Here is a 19,738-nt window from a genome sequence, read left to right as displayed (position 1 = left end):
ACTTTGGGAGCCGCAAGGATGAACGGACGAAAAACAAAAAAAAGAAAAAAAAAAAAAGTCGATGAAGATAAACAAAATGGTTTGGATATGAAATAACAAGCATACATACCAGTTGTCGAAGGTGGGAGTCAGGTCATCAGGCAGATGATGGCTCTATTGTGGTGGTGGTTGGTTAAAGACAACGACTACAAGTTCAACATTAGCCACCAACAGCCAGTCCTCCTCGTCAAATGCCAACAAGGGACGAAGGGCGCACCAATTGCCACGTGTTTAAAGGCTTTTTTTGGTCCCTTCAGCTCAACACCCTGCAGCGACTTGTATTACCGGATCTATGGATGTCGAAGCTAAAAACTGCATGGCCGCAACCAACGTGCAACGGAAGGCAAAAGTCAAGGCTGGTCAGTTCTGTCTTGTCTGCGTTGCGTGCATGTGTGCTAAAACAGAACCGGCGCCTCGGAAGCGCGGGGCAGTTAACCAGATGAACCTCGGACCAGAGGAGGTTTGCTTCTATCGTTTCGTCCCAAGTTGTTTGTCCGGCGCTTCCCGATCAGACAAAGGCAAGGGGCTTGAGGCGCAGTCACGGGCACGATGTGTACGCAGTAAGATGGACTGGAATACTTACTGACTGAATCGAGACGTCACATGCGGGGGCAGGGACACACTTCCCTCGACACACCCCCACCATTTTTCAACATGGGTGTGGGGTACAGCGCGCTGTGGCTTGGCTTGCCTTGGGCGACGTCAGTTCAGTCACTTCTATGGGCTGCCTCGTGAATTCATTATGTCGACTTTGAAGCCGACAACTGCCGTATATTCGGCATGAATTCACTCCAAAAGTAACCCAGATAATGGCATTGAATTTATTGTTTCCGGGTACTCACTCCTGAATGCCTAAAAGCCAAGAAATGGTTGCTCATCAAATTGATCCGTGTGGTGGTTTGTGGCGCGTGTGAGCAAGCTTGCCATTTTGCATGTGACAGTTGACGGTAAAGCAAAGACGGTCGAACGGGAAAGCGTGGGGAATGGCGGCGGCTGACCGGGCGCGAAATGCCACTTGATCAGCTGCTAGTCAATGTTCTTTATTCTTCATGTAGCTTGCTTGCACACCCACGCCGTCATCCAATGTGTCTTATGAATACAGATAGTATTTGGGTATATGTATGTATCTAAGCCGCTTAGGTATGCGGCTCTCAGCCTAAATCACACCCTATACAAATACCCTCAACCATGCATCTATCTTATCACAAGCCGCACATTAAATCTACTTCATCAGCCCTTTCCAACCACTGAAAATTCATGCCGTATCATATACTTCGGACAAAAGCGGTCTCGTCCTCGGAGAATAACATGATTCTTGTGTTTATCAGGGGAGGCTTAACCCCATCGCACCGGTATTCGGCCGAAATGCTCGCCATAAATCCGCAATTGATACATCATAACCTGACTAGGAACCCCTCCACCAAGTGTAGGGCAGGGAGCCTTACCGAGATGACGATGGCGCTAGCACCCAAGGTTGTCTCCTCCGTTGCCTCGCACTCGCATATCAATTACATGCCCTAAAGCGCTACGGGTCGTGGATGGATACCTCCCCGATTCGTGCGATCACATTCACTTGCGCGCAATCCCAGAGAGGCAAGCAAGCAGTTTCGAATGCAAAGTATAAAAAAGAAGAGAGCTATATGATTATGACTAGGCACATACCTTCTTACCTGCTTATCCGGGCTGCCATGACCTGAACTGCAGGGAATTATTTGAACCTGTCAATCTTGTTGAATTTTCCTGTGGTTGAACTGCCTCCAAAGTATAGGAACTCCATTGGCGTCAATATGTGAAAAGAAAAGATAAAAAGTGTGGGCATTCCGGTGACTGGTTGACGGCGGAACCTTTCAGTCGCCTGGGTCTAGCTTACGTCTATTCTGGAGGCTTAGGCCAATATAAGCTAGGCTCGACCCGCCTGACTGTACTAGTAGTGCTCACATATCACTCGATTGGTCTGTTGCCGTAATCAGAAGAAAGCGGGTTGCCAATGGAGATGTGGACTACAGAACTTTTTGCTCAGCCCCTGAGAAACGAGCCCAACCCTTTCGTATCAGAGTTTGGCTGCTGCGATGCGCTTGGTGTCTACGTGGGCCAGTCTTCTATTGCCGTGTTGTTTTGTTGCCGGGAAGTGTACCCCGGCGGTGTTTACCCAGTTCGGTATTTTGCCGCTTTGTTTGGGCTGTCAACCTATAATCATAGTCCTATATATATGTGTATATCTTGGCATTCCGATCTCTTGGTCTTGGCTTTAGTTCTATACAACATCCACTTCATTCACAATCCGGCTGATAGGGCTGAAATTGAGCACGACGTTTGATTCCGGTGATCTGATACTGTCCTCTCGGGCCCCTCGTCACCGTCTTTGTCAACTGGCCTCTTACCTTTGCCTGCTACGGCCCAGCAGTTTTGAGCATCAGCTGGCATGATTTCCCTATATCGCAAGCTACAGAAACACAAGTCTGGGGAGCAGGGTAACATCAAGCAGCAACCACCATGCGCACACCAGGGGAACATCACTCCGGTGACCTGCAAGAGGCCTGATGCGCCGACAACAAGTGCAAAGTCTGTTGAGTCTGAGCGTCACTCGACACCACAGAGCAGCCAGACTAAAGATTCCAAGTGCGAGGCCTGCATCGAGGAGAAAAGAGCCGCTCGTAAGTACCGGCTCAAGCTGGTTCTTGGCTTGATATTTCCCTTTGCGCTGCAGGCCTTGGATGTCACAATGTATGTACGACATCATCTCCTTTGTTGTTTCCGTAGAGGAACTACTACAGTCCAGGGTTATGATACTGGTAACTAACTCAACCTTTTTCTACACATCGGCTCATATCTGCAGTGTTGCAAGCGCTTTGCCCTGGATCGCCAAGGATTTTAGTAAGTCATTATCCTTTAGTGTCAACATATCCAGGCTCGGCCACTGTGCACTTGACATGAATGCTCATCAAAGAACCATAGACGAGGTGTCACAGCTGAACTGGATCATATCCGCATTCAACCTGACCTCGGCCGCCTTCATACCCTTTTGGGGCCAGATGGCCGATGTATTTGGCAGACATGCCGCCCTTCAAGCCACCGTGGTCATCATGATGATTGGAAGTGCTCTCTGCACCGCCGCTCCAACCGACGCCTTCCCCATGCTGCTGCTCGGCCGTGGCATTCAAGGTCTAGGATGTGCCGGCATCTCCGTCATTGTCCGGGTCATCATTGCGGACAAGGTCTCGCTCAAGGAAAACGCCAAGAACTGGTCCATCTTCTCCTTCACCGCCGGCATGAGTTATGCGATTGGTCCAGTCATTGGAGGTATGTTGTATATTACATCTGTTTATTTCTCAGTTGGCTTTTTTAATTATTTGTGACTAGAGCGCGTACTTACAAGACAACAAAAAACAAACTCACAGGCTACCTGACAACTGCTGCATGGAGATGGTGCTTTGCAATCAACCTGCCCATCTGCGTCGTGGCCGTTGCCCTAATATTCTTCATCCTGCGCAAAGATCTACTCGGACCCGTCGCACTCGCACCCGGAGACGTAGACAATGTCCAACAACAACAACAACAGCAACAACCCGTAGCCAACGAAGCAAGGCTGACTAGATTCTTTGCTCGCCTGACGACGGTAGACGTCGGCGGCCAGCTGCTCTTCCTGTCCGGCTTCGGGCTGGTGGTGCTGGCCATGACGTGGGCCGGCGCGACCTACGCGTGGAGCAGTGCCGCCGTACTGACCCCCTTGCTGGTCGGGGTGGCCCTGGTGGGCGCCTTTGTCTTTTGGGAGAGGCTGATGACCCCCGGTGGTGCCCTCGCGCTCATGTTCCCGCGTCAAAAGGCCATGCTTCCGTGGGATATTCTCAAGAACAAGGACGTCGGTCTCCTGTGTTTCATCAACTTTGCGACGGGCGCCGCTATGTACTCTGTAAGAGCTTGCTGGCCCCTCCTTTGGCTTCATCTGCGGTTCCTGCAAAAAAAAAAAAAAAAAGAATTTTTGTCAGGGGATTCATCTGACAGGCACACTATAAACAGGTGCTTTATTTTTGTAGCATCTACTTTACCATGGTCAAGGTAAGTATCACTGCAACCGGTTCCCTAGCTATTCCATCTGCCCTCTTGGGCTCGTCCGCTGGCAGAGCTACACAACTAACACTTTTTCCTCTCGGTTTAGCTCTATGACTCTGGTCACGCCGGCGTGCAGCTCCTGTACTACACTCCTGGTTTGGGAGGTAAGAGACAGATGTTCTTTCCTTCGATCAATCCCAGCATAAAACCTCTTTGCATACATACATATATACACACATACAAGCTCCACAAACTAACTAACCCTGAACCTTACCAGTCGGTGTCTACCTTTCCATGTTCCTCTGCAACAGATACCCCCGCAACACCTTTGTCCCAACAATGTTCGGCTCCATAGTCGAGGCCGTGGGCGTCGGCATGCTGGCCTGGGCTCTATACCACGAAGACACGCCCACCATCTATGGAATGATGGCGTTGACCGGTGTGGGCACGGGAGTGCGGTTCCTATCTGGTAACAGCTTTTTTTTTTTTTTTCTGCCAAAACAACCCTATCTCTCTCTCTGTCTCTCCTTCCAAATTTCCCCAGTATGTCCGGCTAATCTCAGACAAAAAACAAGTCCAACTACACGCCATCGGTTCCTTCCGCAACCGCATCGCGACCGTCGTCTCGCTCCTGGCCGTCACGCTCCCGTTTGGCGGCACCCTGGGCCTCACCATCATGACCACCGTCTTCAACAACGAGTCCGGCATCGGCAGCGACTCGCCCGTGCGGAACTTTGACGTGCTGCACGCCCTGCCAGAAGCCCAGAGGTCGATCGTCACCCGGCAAGCAAAGGTGAGAGGTGGTGGAAAAATTTACCTTTTTGTTTCTGATATCCTAGATTTCATCTCCCCCCCTATTTTCTTTCTATAACAGCTAGGGCTGAAAAACCTTGTTTTCTCGTGACGAACAGATGGGAGTCGTGTGGGCCTTTGTGGCCATCCTGCCAATTATGGTGCTGGTGAGTGCCCTTTTGCTTCTTTTTATGTATCATTATGAGAGAGGAAAAAAAAGAGAAAAAGGACATATCAGAAACCCATGCATGATATTCAAAAATAATTCTTTTCTAACCAAATCCTCCATAGTGTGTTCTCGCTGCATCGCTCCTCGGCAACGTAGAGATCACCCACGTCGAAGTAGACGGCGACGAGACCAACAGTCCCGGAGGCGGTGCCCACGTCTTTCGCGGAGTTTATCTGCTGCATCTCATCAGGAGGAGAAGGGGGCACCCCGCCGGCACAGAGCAGCAGAATGAACTCAAGGCTGTGCCTTAAGAGTCTTCTTTTCTTTGGGAGGACATCAGCAGCCTGGAGGCGAATCGTCTCAGGCTCCGTGGAGTCAAGTGCTAGCTCAGGGGGTTGAGAGACTGCGATGTTGTGAACTTGTTGGATCATGACGACGTAGGAAGGTGGCGTGTAATGACTAGAATATAGAAACAGGCTCGCTTCTTTTTTTTTTTTTTTTTTTTTTCTTTTTTTTCCCCCCTACCTCGATAGATCGCAAAGGGGTCAGGTATTTGGATAACCTTGAAAAGACCATGTATACAACATTGTGTGCAACGGCGACGGCAAGGCTACATGGCATTTGCACAAAGGTACGAACCCAACATGTGCAATTTGTGGAATGTTCTTCTCATTCGCTCCCTGATATCATCTTCGCTCATTTTTCATACAATACAAAACCCTTAAGCCCATTTAATCCCTGCTCACCCCAGTCTAAAATAAGGCTACAACCCGTATATTTATAAAAGAAAAAACCCATAAAAAGCCCTTATTCAAATTTCGTCATCATCATAATCCTTCTTCTTACCCTTGCTGTCCAAAGTGTCCAGGCGGACTTGTTCGCCTCCGCTGCTCTTGCTGCTTGCCGGCATGGCCAACGCCTGTCGCGCCGTCTCATTGTTCTCGAGGAACTCCCGCAGCTTCTGCTTGCCGATCTCGCTGGCCTGGTTCGCCGCCGCGTTTGTCATCTGCATAATCGGCCCCAAAAGGTTGAGGTTGTATGCAACGTAGAATCCACCTGCAGATAGCAGGAGGAGAATGAAGAGGAAGGGGTTGCGGATGACTGCGTGTGATTTTTTCAGTTAATCAGTGTTGCCTATGGGTCGGGTTGAAAGTGCTGGACAGAACAGACGGAAAGAAGATGCTACAAAAAAAAANAAAAAAAAAAAAAAAAAAAAAAAAAAAAAAAAAAAAAAAAAAAAAAAAAAAAAAAAAAAACTTACCCATCCAGATCTCGTTCCAACCAAACGCAAAGAGCGCAATCCAGAAATACAAGGGTACCTGCGTCATGCCACCAAGCGCACCCCTCTTGGCCTCGACGTAGACCCCGTCGGCTGTCTTCTTGAAGCGGACGACGAGGTCCTGGCGTTTGCTCTCGCTCAGCACCGTCATCTCCTCCTCAAGGCTCTTGCCTTCTTCCTCGTCAATGCCACCGATAGGTGTCAGGTCCTCCTCATCATCGGGCTCAACGCCTGGTGGCTGGTTGCCAATCCAGCCTGGCAGGTCTGGAGGCGCGTACGTCTCGGCGAGCCGGAACCGGGACAACAGCGGGATGAGGGTCAGAGTCGACTCGCGTGCCCGCGTGTAGATGCCCTCAATGTCATCAGTGGGTCGCCAGATACGCGGGACGCCCGCTTCGTCGTACCGGAACTTGTCCTCAAAGTTCTCGCGGAGCTTCAATAAGATGTTGCCCTCCATGACCTCCTCGTCGATCCTCTCCCGCAGTGCAACCCAGCTCTTGCGCCTTAACCTCCAGAGTCCGATCTCGACCTCTTCAGCGCTGGCCTCGAAGCTCTTGGCACGGTCTGCAAAGCGCTCCTGAGCTTCCTTGACTACCGCGACAAATACGGTCCATATGCGGTCCCAGAGGTCCTTTTCAGTTGCTGGCTTCTCTCCCGTCTCGGGAGCACCCGAACCCCCACGGCCGGAGCCGAGTTTATTGAACTCTAGGCCGATCGAGTCGCCAAGTCGTGACTTTACCCAGCGCTCTACTCGAGTTGCCAGTCGGCGCATCTCATCCTTGCGCAGTCGTGCACTGACCTCATCCAGCTCCTTCTCGAACAAGAGAAACTGCGGCTTGAAGTTGGTCCATGCCAGCCCCTCGATCTCCAGACCCTGCGCCTCCTTGGCAAAGATGTCGAGTGTTTTCCTCTTTTGCTTGTCCACAATCTCGGCAAACTCGTACGAGCCCCCTGATTTCTGGCCTGCCTTTACCGCCCCAGTCACAGCATCGCTGAAGGCCGCGACGCCGGCCTTGTGCGCCGCTGCCAGCTGCCCCTGGTACAACGCCTTGAGGCGCGAGTCCATCTTGCCCTCGAGTTCGGCCTGCTTCCGAGTGTATACGCCCTTGTGGTAGCGGCTCGCCTGCACCTTGAATGCCTCGACCGCCTTGGAGCGTGCGCTCCTGGCAATATCGCCCAGATCAGGCAGTACAAAGGGCTTACCAAGACGGCTTGCCTCGGCCTGTTTGTCCTCCAGCGGGGTTATGACCTCATCGAACGTGTTCAGGACATCCCTCGAGATCTCATCGCATCTGAACTGTGCCAGCAGCTCCTGCTGCGTCGGCAGGTCCAAGTCCTTGTTGTTGACGATTTGGTCCCAGATTCCTTCGGCGTAGATGGAGAAGCCATCTGCGGGGATGCGCCGGTGGTACTCGGGCAGAAAGACGCCGCCGACAAACTCCTGATCCTGGGTCGAGCGATGGCCTGCGACGAATCTTGTGCCAAGGTTTTCCACTTCCGTCACAAACTTGTCGGGCTGTAGGATCTTGTGGGGCAGGGCAGCGAAGGCAAAGTCAAAGTAGTCCTCGATCTTTGCGTTCTCCAACGCCGGAGGTTTCGAGATTGAGGACCATATCTTTGTCAGATCTTGGACGAGTGTGTTGCGCAGGTTGGAGAGAGGCGTGTTGCCGATATGATCGCGGATTACGAAGAAGAGAAGCGAGCGCGGGGATGATCTTTTCCGAGAGGGGCGCACCGTGTCAGTTGTTGCGCATGGGTCGCCGTCACGCTGCAAGCGGGGGGGCAGAGGGCAACTTACTGCTTGTCCTTGAGAAACAGTTGTAGGTTGACCTCGAACACGGTCTTGAGCAGTCCCATGTTTGCGCCCTGATACAAACCGACCTGATGCTCCCAGATATTCACAATCAGGACCTCGCTGGTGGCGAGCGCAAACAGGGCGCTCTTGCGTTCAAAATCCTGATCCTCGCCGCGCTCACGTCCGTCGGTACCCTCGACGTCCATGACGAGAATGTTTTCTGCCATCTTGCCCTCGCGCTTGTTCTTGGACATCCAGATTCCCTTGGTGGTCTGCCGGCGCTCAGACTCAGACATGACGCTGAACTCGGTGCCGAACAGGTTGTTGAGGAGGGTCGACTTGCCGGTCGACTGCGAGCCGAAGACAGAGATGAGGTGGTAGTTGAAGCCGGCCTCCGCGACATGCGTGCGGCGGAGATAGTCATTGACCAAGCCACTGGGTAGTTATCGAGAATCAGCCACCGGCTATCCCGTCTCTTGGTCGGTGTATGTTGGTTTGTTGTGTGCGGACATCATGCCAAGTAGGTGGAAGTGAAGAAATAGAAAAACCTACTTGTATTGCTTGTCCTCGTCAATGACCTGAATACCATGCTCATATTGTGCGTCCGTCGGCTCCTCGCCGACGGCGGCAAAGTTGCCGTTCATGGTGGTGGTAGTGGTGAAATCGTCGAAGTCTTGTTGACGAGGTTGCCTTGCTACCAGAATTGCAACGCCCCAACTCGGGTTTCTGGAAAGAAGGAAGGGCTGGCGCAGAACCAAACAAAAAGAAGCCAACGAACAAAACTGGCCACAGCAAAGTAGGTTGCTAGGCAGTAGTGGACACTATCGCTCGGTCGTTTGGCTGGCTTTGCGGGAATATCCGCTGGGGAAGATGGAGTCCTCAACTGTTTGATGGCGTCAAAGCTCGGGAAATTACAGTGGCCAGCTGGCTACCTACCTACCCTTGCCCCGTGCTTTTGCGAATGCGAACAAACGCATATGACATCGGGGTTCCTGCTCGTGTGTTTGTTAGGTCAGGTTTGTGGCTCGTGTCCACTGCCCCACTAACAGCGAGTTGCTTTATTGGCTCAACAGATGCTCTCCAGTAGTAAATCACCGGCAGGGGTCAGTCGCTCCTTAACGTCATCACAAGATCAGATCACTTGGTGCTTTTTTTTTTTTTTTTTTTTTTTTTAAGAGCTTTCGGCATCAAGAACAGACCAAATTCAGATGTACATACATGCATACAAACCCTTCTAGTATTGTGGGTCAATTCTACTCTTTACTGCCTTGTTCACTCTCTGTTTGGAATCGTGTAGTCCATCTCCCTATTTGTCTCGTGTCTGAGCGTTTTCTGCTGAACCAAAAGGCTGCAGAAAAAGAGAGGGGCTGTGGCAGCAAGGTACCTTGCAGATTTGGACTTGCTTGCATGCTGATGCCGGCCTGTCAGCCAACGCATCCCGTCTGTGTTTCAATGCGCCTGCAAAACATATCAACGTGCCCCATATCCACATGAAGATTGTTTGTTGTATATTCCGTGATGACGATCGATGCATAGAAAACGGCCTCTTCGTTGGCGTTTTCTTTAAACATCAACCATATTTCGAAATCAGCTTCTTCATGATGGACATAGCACCACCTCGATACCCTCCTCCAAAGATTGCAAAATGATTCAGGTGGTGGTATCTGTCAAGTTGATCAGCTGGTTTCCATGTAAACGGGCATAATGCAGATGTAAAGCCAATGTCTCTGAGTTTTTCGGCACCACTTACAGCTCATAGAGCGCCACCCGGTCCTCAAACTCCTCGGCGGGTTCAGACTTTGGCACGAGCTTCCCGTACTCCTGCCAGAAATCCGACCCAAAGCCTCCAAACATCTTCATGATGCCCAGCTCGAACTCAGAGTGCCCGTAAACGCAGCTCGGGTCGTACACAACCTCCTCCACACCACCATCCCTACCAGCAAATTTGCCAGCGCCGTGGTTGCCACTCCACAGGTCCCCGTGCACAACCACGGGCTTTACGCCTTTAAGGTGTCCATCCCCCAGCAGCCTCGGCACCACCCTGCTGGCGACGGCCTCAACGGTCCGCTCCAGCTCCGCGTCCTTCCCGTTGGTCCTGATCCCGGCGGCGAGGATGTGGCGCAGTCTGTTGTCGGCGTAGAACTCGGCCCAGCTCTCCTTCCAGCTGTTGTCCTGTACCGTAGAGCCGCAGCAAGTCGGCACAGGGAAGCCAAACATGGGCTTATCGAACCCCTTGGGGACCGGCGCTGGTGTTGTGTGAAGCTGGGCGAGCTTGGCCGCCAGTGATTTGCCGGTCCCTGATGCACCGCGGCCGCCGAGGTCCAGGAAGTCCGTGGCCATGAAGAATCGCCCTTCCGAGGACATTGTCCCGTATGCATATGAGGCTGGGCAAAAGTCGGGCACGGCTGAATGGATAGCGTTCAGGGATGCATGCTCTCCTAAACATGGATGGAATCAGTCCGTGTCTTGGTGACTATTAGTGTAGTTACGTGTGGGGGAGCAGAAGCATTTGGCACCTCTGAACATGGTTTCGGCATCTTTTCCCGAGCCTGTTTTGACAAAATATATCTTCTCATCCCCGCTAACAGTTCCCCAGAGCTTGAAAGTCGACGCAAACCCCGAGCCGCCATGGCTACTCATCTTGGTCTTCTCTGCATCCAAGCCGAGCGCCTTCAGAATGGCAGGGTCTACACTTGGAGCCATTATTACTGATGTGGTTTGGTGTTTGCGAGCTACGCGTAACCGAGCTCAGAAATTCCGCTGATAGGTTGTGTGCATATGATTTGCTTAAGTTTTGAGTGAGATGAATCGCGAAACAATATATGTCGATCGATATTGTCTGCGTCGGCAGGTCAGGATGACGTCAATTTCTCCAACTGTGAAATCAACTACATGTTACTTTTATGCGGGGAACAATGGTTGGTAAATACTTTCAAACCAACTCTCAAAGCTATTGGTATCAAAAGTTGGATGTTTCTTTGCGTCTGGGATGGAATGTGTGCCTCTGCGTCTGATAACCTGAGTGACTTGGCTGTTGGCTAGAGTTGAAGCCAGTGTACGGCGGGGGTAGAAGGGAGGGTAAAAGGTAGGTATGTATGCAGACTGCAAGCACATTGGTCCATGTGCCTCAACAGCGCGCAGGAGCCCAAAAAGAGCACAAAGGAGGACGACTGGTAGTCAGGGTACTACCTTTTTATCAAAGGAGTGCTATTGCTTTTAATTGCTCGGCAGTAGCAAAATCATGGATATATGTAATATCACCCGTTCGCCCCAAAGTCTAGGTACCAATTAAATCAGGATTTGTAAACCATCCAGTTGACATCGCCGGCCAATTCCGTAAGTGCACACAAGAAAAGTTGTTACAAGAGGGATGCGGGAGAAATAACAAATATGGCGAGGAAAAACGAGGAACCAAGTAAGTCTATAGTATAGGGTATTGATTTCCTTAGATACCCAGGGTGAACTCAACACCGACATCGATGTCACGAGCTGCGTACGAGAGGTCAGTATTAGTTACCCAAAGTCTACCAGGCCTGATAAAAAAACAAGGGTTGACTTACCCATCTTGACAACCTTTGACAGCTGTACAGCCTTCTCAGCCGCGCTCTGCAGGTCGTCGATCGAGAAGATCTTCAGGCCAGAGTCGTTGATGATCTGGTGCGCCTGCTCGACGTTGGTGCCCTGAAGACGGGCGATGATGGGAACCTTGAGGTTCAAGGTCTTGACAGTGTTGATCAGGCCGTTGGCGATGTGGTCGCAACGGACGATACCACCGAAGATGTTGACAAAGACGGCAGAGACCTTCTGGTCGCTCGTGATGAGCTCAAAGGCCTCCTTGATAGCAGCGGGAGTAGCACCGCCACCGACGTCGAGGAAGTTAGCGGGCGAGCCGCCGTTCAGCTTGATGATGTCCATGGTGGCCATGGCCAGACCAGCACCGTTGACCAAGCAGCCAATGTCGCCATCCAGCTTGATGAAGTTGAGGCCGGACTCAGCGGCACGGACCTCGTCGGCGTCCTCCTGGGTGGTGTCACGCTTCTCGAAGATCTCCTTCTGACGGAACTCGGCGTTGTCGTCGAAGCCGAACTTGGCATCCATGCACATGACCTTGTGGTCCGAGGTCTCGGACAGAGGGTTGATCTCAATCTGTGTCATGTCCTTCTCGACGAAGATCTGGTACAGCTTCTGGATGGTGTCCTTGGCGTCCTCAATGCACTGCTCGCTGAATCCCAGCTTCTGGGCGATGCCGCGTGCCGTCTCGTCAGTGACTCCGGTGTTGATGTCGATGTAAGTGGTGACGATGGCGTCCGGGTTCTCCTTGGCGACACCCTCAATGTCCATACCACCTTGCGACGAGGAAACGATGACAGGGCTCTGCGAGCCACGGTCCATGAGGATGGCGAGGTAAAATTCGCGACGGGCAAACTTGCGCTCGCAAATGTAGACGGCGTTGCAGGGACGGCCCTGGGCGCCGGTCTGCTTGGTGATAAGCTTGTGGCCAATCATCTGCTCGGCGAACATGCGCGCCTCGGTCGGGGAGTAGATAACGCGGACACCTCCCTTGAGGCCGTTGTCGAAAGTACCCTTTCCACGGCCACCGGCGAGAACCTGCGCCTTGATGACCATGTCGTCGTGGCCAATCTCCTTTGCGACCTGCTCGGCCTCCTCGCCGCTCCTGGCGACCCTACCAGCGGGAACTTGAACGCCATACTATTTGGTGGTGAATTGAGCAGGGGTTAGCATCGCTGCGAGACTTTTTTTTTTTTTTTTTTTCCTTTCCTTTTTGTTTCGTGCATTGAATATGGGCTCTGGGACAGATACTGACTTTGCTGAGGAGTTCAGCCGAGAGGTACTCGTGGATGCTCAATGCTCGCTTTTGTTGCTGAGCGAAAGCTGGCCTGGCGAGGCCTGGGAGTCTGGGAGAAGTCTTGATGGCCGAAGCCAATACCCGATTGCGCGCGAGGTTGAACATTGTGACTTTTGACGTGACGAAGAAAAAATTGAAGTACAGGAGAGGAGAGGGGACTTTGACCGCGTCTGAAAATCAAAGTGGTACGTGGTTGTGCGTTGCCGTTGATGCGGTTCTACCTAGAAGCCACACCTGACGTACTCTGAACTTTTTTGTTGTCTTCTGCAGGAGCTGCAAGGGTCCATCGCCGGCCAAGGAAGAGCTCTGCATCAGTCAGTAGTCCCCCGTGCCCGAATCCGAGCCGTGTCACGGGAATTTCCGGACTGCTCATTTCGCTTACCTAATGCACTTCTTGCGAGATTGATCCACATGTGCCAACCTTATCTACTCGCCTGTCTTCTGTGTTGAGCTAGCCACCTACCAAGCTACATGCCTAATCTTGGGGGAAAATAAATCTGGCGCTTGCTACATATGTTCTTCAATTGTATATACATACCTGCCCAGCTGAGTACCAATTACTTGTCTCATTGTTTTCAGGTGAAATTTGACAGTGTCCACCGGTTCAGGCAATCATCTAACTCCTACAACCTTGCCATTTCCTCCTATAGCTCCAGTGGGCATTTCTCAATCAACTCAGATGAGGGCGACACTGCATTGAGCACAGCCAATATGCTCATAATATGCCAGAGTTGGCAAATCCACCGATGACGATGGAGATCAGCCATTGGCTTTGGTTGCTTTTTATTTCCACAGCCTCACTTTCAATCCGGACTCCCATATGATGCCGGTGTGCAAAGGAGTGTGTTACGGTCTTGTATCACACTCGCATGGACACTAGGCAGGCTGGTGGGCCTACCTACGGGTACTTATCATCAGGGGCTTTCCCCCGGCGGGAAAATAAAGCCGGTGACGTTTTCTTCGCCCCCTTCCTCGTCCATCATTATATAGGTGTTTACACGATCGCAGTCCTTGAGCATGATACTCTTTGAATTTGTGCCTGCTACCTTTGCCTAGAATTCCATAGCTCATCTTACTTCTAGCATCGAATAGCTTTGGATTTTTCTTTTCGTCTCCAAGTATAGCTTGGCCACGCAGCTTTAAAAACGTGGACTTTTAAAGTTCAGAGACGTCGCCATGGCGCTGATCGAGCATGGTGCACATGTGAACAAAGCATCTGGGTATCTGCAACGAATTACTACTCCGGNNAAGACTCCTTGTCAAGGCGAGCGCTTCGATACATCAAAAGGTGCGTGGTGTCACGGAAATGCAGTTGGTAGATACTGAAAAGTTACGGTAGGTGCTGGGATACTTTCAGGGGCCCAGGTGATGATACTGCATAGGTCGGGACAACTGCGAGTCTAATACCGATAGCACATTGACCGAGCAACATGAAATAGTTTCGTGTTTCGCGTCTTTGCTGTCGTGCAAGGAAAGAAACAATGTGATTAGCAACTCTGCTCGTCCTAAATAACGATGTCAGGTTGTCAATGGGTTGTTTCGCGCCTGCTATTTAAATCCATTTTCCCAAGACAAAAGAGTAGATCAATATTTGCGTCGGCAATAAGCTTTTCTATGTGTACGATTTTTTTTTTTTTTGTTTTCCCCCAGCCTGTGCACTCAGTTACATCAGCTGGATGGGGACGACTGCTGGTTCTGGCTGGCTGTCTTGTCGACCACTCGCCTGGGCTTTTTCTCAACAAGCAGCAGCACCGACAACAAGGCACCCAGCGAAAAGTACAGCAAGGCCCTCATCTGACGCGAGTAGGCCGCAGCGAAAACCATCCTCGTCTCGAGCTGCTTCTCAAGAGACAGCAGCTTGATGTTGCCTGACGAGGTAAGCACGCTCGACAGCTCAGCCGGCGTCAAGAATCTGGCTGCTTCGGATCTGATGTGGTCGATCAGCAGCGCGGCTGCGACGGCGAGGCCTATGGTCCCGCCGAGCACACGGAGCTGCGTTGCGGCGCCCATGGTCACGGCTTTGATTGCCGAAACGAAAGAAAAGCCACTAGTCAGCCTCAATGTCTAGCATCAAGAGAGCAAACAAAATTTTTTACAAGAGATTTTAATTAGGATTCTCATACCAAGGTCCTTTTCCGCAACCACAATGGTCGCCATCATGAGAATCGTCGAGAGGCTGAAGCCGAACCCGAGGCCCATCAGGACCTGGTAGCCGTATTGCGCCGCGGGGACTTGCAGGTTCGAATGGTCTATAGAGCTGAACAGGCCCACGCCGAGGCATTGGAGTGCGGCTCCGAAGAGCAATACGAATAGAGGCGGGACTCTCAGCTTGGTGATCAAGAGTCCGGAGAGCGCGCTCGCGACGGGAGAAAGCAGCAGGAGGGGCAGCATGGATATACCGGCGTTGATGGCGGAGAATGAGTTGACGGTCTGGAATCTCTGTGGGATATTGATGACCGTTGTCATGAAAGGGGCGCCTGTGAGGAATCCATTTCTGATTTGGGCGTGTTAGCGGGAGCACTGGACAAGCGCCACAGACGAGGAGGAAGTGAAAAGGAGTGAGTGACGTGAGCACTCAACGCACAAGAGCAAGCCTAGGACGAATCTGTTGGCGATAAGTCGTTGGGGGAAGACGGGCTCGCAGACGCCGTTCCTTGCCGACAGCCAACATTCCCATCCCAACAAGAAAGCCCAAAGAACTCCTGATAGGACAAAGGTAGACACGATGGGTGCACTGTTCCAGGGGTACATGGTTCCGCCTTGCTGGAGGGCAAAGATCAGGAGGATGGATGCCGCCAAGGAAGCAAAGGCACCGGCAAAGTCGATACGCCTCCAGGTCCGCTTCGAACGCAGATTGTCAAGAAATACTCGGGACTTTCCGTACGGAAAGCCAAAGGGCACTGAGAAGGCCACGAGCAAGGCCGAGAGTGCTCCCGCAGGACCGCTAATGAGAAGAAATAAAGGGTTAATTCTATCATGCTGTTATCGTGGGCAGTGCCGCACAGAATATAGGCTCATGACGTACTTGATATAGAAAACCCATCGCCAGGACGTGTTGTCTGCGATGGCTCCTCCTACAACTGGCCCGAGAACACTAGAGATGGCAAAGATGGACGTGACAATGGTTATGTATGTTGCGAATTTGGCGGGCGGTACCATCAGAGGCACCATCAGGGTGGACAGGGAGTATATACCGGAGCCTCCCATGCCCTGGAGAGCTCGGAAGATGATTCTGATGAGTGGTCATGTCAGGTTAGAGCGACTGATCAAGTTTCGTCTATCTAGACCAGGGACAAGAAAAGCTCAACGCCTACAAAGACACCATAGAGTTTGAAGCCCCGCATGCGATTGAAAATATCGTAAAGATGATGAGCGCGGTCAGCAGCATCATTTTACAGCCCAAGATATCGCTCAGCTTGGAGTATATGATTAGGAAGCCTAGTCCTTGCGTCAGCGGCACGGCGATCTTGGCGGGGAGTTCAAGAACAGAACCAGCATGCATACCGGTATTAGTGGCCAGATACGCGGTGACGATCCAACTGGCCTTGTCGAAACCCTGAAGCCGGTTCACGATGGATACCAATGATGTGCTCACGATGGTTGTCTCGAGGGTTGAGAGCAGCAGGCCAATGCACATTCTTTCAGTGCCGGGGTTAGCAGAGATTTCAACACGGTTGGTTTGCTTTGATATGTGGAGATTAGAAAGAAAACTATCACCCTGCAGTCAAGGCGTGAAGCCTCCATCCCGTATGAAAGACCTTTTCTGGGGGTGCATCGGATGTATTGCCTGTCCGGCCGGCTCTGCTTTCTTGCATATTGTTGAGATTCCTCTTGGGCAAGTCATTGTCAGCAATTTTCGGGACAGCGCCTTCTCTTTCGACATTATTGACATCTTTGGATGCGTTGGGAATCTCCTGGTCAGAAACCACAGTCTGCTGCATGATTTGGTCCTTTGTCTTTTTTTTTTTTTTTTTTCTAGCAAGATCAAATTCCGTATCGAGAAAAGAAGTTTGGATTGTTGCGGATGTGCCGTCGATCACCAGTCAAGGTATGAAGTTGACAACCAAAACAAAAAGGAAACATAGCATTGCCGCCTGCCTGCTTTGTTTGGTGCAGGTGGTACCCATCTCGTTTGCACATCGAATCCTTCGGCACACGACAGTGTTCTATAACAACAGGCTCCTGGAGTATTTGCAACCAATAGGGGATTTTCCGCGGTCCCGCCAATGTTACACAGACTTTGGCAGGTGGCTTGGCATGTCAGCTTGGAATTCAATCAAGGCCGAGTGCCCATGTTACACAAATGTAGTGTTTTTGTTGTTGTATGTAATGGAAAGAGAGATATGTTATAAAAGGAGACAGATAGCCATCCTCGGCAACCACACGGTCGGCAATAATGAGGCTACTGCCCTGGGATTGTCTTCGCAAGGTATTCCCTCAACGGACAAGAATTACCTGCCCTCTAGAAAAAAAAAATAAGTGTATCTCCGAGGGCGGAACGGTCCCAAAGATGACTGTCAGCTATTGAAACTAGCTGTTTAATAAGTAGTCACTTTTCTTGACGAGCAAAAGAACTCCCTCTTCTGGCTTGGCTATCTCTAAGTCTCTTCAGAACATTGTACAGATTATAGCTGCCTTCCTCGCAACCGACCCTTTCAGCATATCATCGGTAGTGAGTGACAAGTAAGAGCACAAGTTTGAGCAAGTGCTGTTGCGAGCATTTCTCAGAGTCATGTCGCTATAGTAGAAAGAGAAATTCCTTTTTTTTTTATCCCTATTCCATATAGTTAGGCTGTCTTGACGTCACCAGGATTGCAGTCCTCGATCAGTAGCTACTGTATCTAGAAGGGTAAAATATACAATTCTCTCCAATGATAGTACTTGTCCAGGAGGCATCAAGTGATACTGGATATATTTCCACGATTACACCCCGAGCATCGTAGTCTGGCCTGGCATTTACAACCAGCCAGCATATATTAGCTCTCGTCTTAATCATGGTTTGCCTGCATAGGATGGATGTCGCTTCAGAGGACCAGTCTTGAATGTATGCTGGAGGATGCACTGGACCAAAGTTGGGTTGGGCTGCACATGGCACACGAGATCACGTAGCAAAAGCCCTGATCAAGGCGATATACGATAAATACCAAAGGCTTTTTCATCATATAATCTATCTAACACAAGGGCAACTCAGCCTTCCGTTGGGTTAAGCATGTTGGAGCGTGTCCCATCCATGACACAACCCTGATCTCTCGTTCCTTGGCATCGATCCAGAATAAGCAATGACCAACAGGGGCTAAAGCTCACCCCATGTGGAGACCACATGGCGGCTTGGGTTGTCCAGACCAAGGGGAGCCGGGACGAAATGTGACCCGCTTGCGGAGCCGGAGGAAAAGAAGACTAAAAGAGGAGAACGGAGCCGCAAGGAACAGGGCAGAGTAAAAAGCCGGCGGGGAACTCAGATGGAGGAGAGCCTTTTTGACGTGTCAGTCTCGTCATGCCAAAAGGAGAAAAAGAAAGAGAGAAAAAAAAAACCTGTAATTCTCTTGTTTTTCGTCCGACTTTTTTTCTGTTTTATTTCTGTGGTTTCCTATTTTGGCCGTCTGCAATCGGAACCTTGAAAGTTCGGATGGCGGCTCAGAAAAAAAAAATGGCTCAAACTGGTGGAATGAAGATGAAGATGTGCCAGAAGTATCCCATAGTTGTTGCGTTTGACTCGAGTAGCTATCTACTTCATAGGCTATGGCCAAGCCACTCGGTAGGTTTCTACCATGACTGTTCCTGGAGTATCTGTTATGGTTTACTCGCGATTCTGGCCAGGAAAATATCATGACTCTTCTGCTGACTCTATCGAGACACCTAGCTTGCAAGGTAAACCACTGTCTGGTCTAGTCTGGTGCACGGCCGGGACGGAATGGGCCTCCATTTATATCCGCGGCTTTTCCAACAAGCCATGGCATCGTCTACGCATTAGTCTTGTACGCCTGGCTGGTTCAGCAGTAAAAAGAAAATGTAACCTGCATGAGCTGTTATCTTAATATCATCCCGTGTTCACACCCATAGCATTGGAATGCTCCTACTTTGACTTCTTTCAGGGATCGTAAAAAGAACAGGATGACGCTGCACTCGATGCAAAAACCTCCCTACCCTGGATGCATGCTGCTTGATGATGGATAGAAAACCATTTTCCCCTCCTTCTCCTCCTCCTCCTTCTCAAAACCCTCGGGAGTGAACACGCGGCTGCGCGTGTTGCGCGATGACAGGTCCTATTCGTCCGTGCCCGCATGCGATTCGTTCGGGGGGAAGATGGGATCAAGCTCAAGTAGGGCCAACTCAATGCATAGGTATGAAGTACACGCAGAAATAGCTCTGGCTATAGGTCGGGTCATCCGCTCTGTTTTTTTTTATTTTTTTTTATTTAAGCCAAGGCCGAAAGATATCCAATAAAAACGATTGCAGTCTGGGCCAATGTTGCGAGAGAAAAAAAGAAAATGCCAAGTAACCACGTAGGTCAGGCGACGCGCACACAGAGTCACGTCACCTCTTCTACCTCTTACACTGTATACTGTGTAAAATCAGCTATTAATAATACCACATGTTTGATAAGAAATCAGGTTGATAGTTGAGCAAACTTTTCCATTCTTTGGTTTTAGAGTTGGAAGATTGAGGTCACACAATGGTGGGCTGTGGCTCGCCTTTGATTGACTAATTAGCCTTACAATGGGGCATAGTATGCCTTCAGGTGCCAAA

General features: G+C 50.8%; 5 protein-coding genes across 5 annotated transcripts; 1 reads left to right on the top strand and 4 right to left on the bottom strand.

Annotated features, from left to right (window-relative positions):
* Positions 1-2,461: 2,461 nt before the first annotated feature.
* Positions 2,462-5,361, top strand: PpBr36_07455 (uncharacterized protein; the record flags this gene model as incomplete). Its single annotated transcript, XM_029894592.1, has 9 exons — positions 2,462-2,763; positions 2,876-3,339; positions 3,438-3,949; positions 4,057-4,095; positions 4,196-4,253; positions 4,367-4,558; positions 4,665-4,882; positions 5,001-5,048; positions 5,173-5,361. The coding sequence occupies 9 exons, from the start codon at positions 2,462-2,464 to the stop codon at positions 5,359-5,361; spliced, it is 2,022 nt and encodes a 673-aa protein (XP_029748814.1).
* A 500-nt stretch (positions 5,362-5,861) lies between these two features.
* PpBr36_07454 (uncharacterized protein) lies at positions 5,862-8,768 on the bottom strand (the record flags this gene model as incomplete). The annotated part of the gene is made up of 4 exons (XM_029894591.1): positions 5,862-6,151; positions 6,312-8,044; positions 8,128-8,559; positions 8,677-8,768. 4 exons carry the CDS (start codon positions 8,766-8,768, stop codon positions 5,862-5,864), a joined length of 2,547 nt encoding a protein of 848 aa, XP_029748813.1.
* A 926-nt stretch (positions 8,769-9,694) lies between these two features.
* On the bottom strand, positions 9,695-10,827 carry PpBr36_07453 (uncharacterized protein; the record flags this gene model as incomplete). Its single annotated transcript, XM_029894590.1, has 3 exons — positions 9,695-9,788; positions 9,875-10,562; positions 10,614-10,827. The coding sequence occupies 3 exons, from the start codon at positions 10,825-10,827 to the stop codon at positions 9,695-9,697; spliced, it is 996 nt and encodes a 331-aa protein (XP_029748820.1).
* A 742-nt stretch (positions 10,828-11,569) lies between these two features.
* PpBr36_07452 (uncharacterized protein) lies at positions 11,570-13,096 on the bottom strand (the record flags this gene model as incomplete). The annotated part of the gene is made up of 3 exons (XM_029894589.1): positions 11,570-11,613; positions 11,685-12,834; positions 12,950-13,096. The coding sequence occupies 3 exons, from the start codon at positions 13,094-13,096 to the stop codon at positions 11,570-11,572; spliced, it is 1,341 nt and encodes a 446-aa protein (XP_029748819.1).
* Positions 13,097-14,659: 1,563 nt separating this feature from the next.
* On the bottom strand, positions 14,660-16,932 carry PpBr36_07451 (uncharacterized protein; the record flags this gene model as incomplete). Its single annotated transcript, XM_029894588.1, has 6 exons — positions 14,660-15,009; positions 15,115-15,485; positions 15,576-15,935; positions 16,017-16,223; positions 16,306-16,673; positions 16,750-16,932. The coding sequence occupies 6 exons, from the start codon at positions 16,930-16,932 to the stop codon at positions 14,660-14,662; spliced, it is 1,839 nt and encodes a 612-aa protein (XP_029748818.1).
* Positions 16,933-19,738: the final 2,806 nt, after the last annotated feature.

Source organism: Pyricularia pennisetigena, chromosome 1 (assembly GCF_004337985.1).
Source record: "Pyricularia pennisetigena strain Br36 chromosome 1, whole genome shotgun sequence".
Taxonomy (NCBI): domain Eukaryota; kingdom Fungi; phylum Ascomycota; class Sordariomycetes; order Magnaporthales; family Pyriculariaceae; genus Pyricularia; species Pyricularia pennisetigena.
This window is presented reverse-complemented; position numbering and strand designations above follow the sequence as displayed.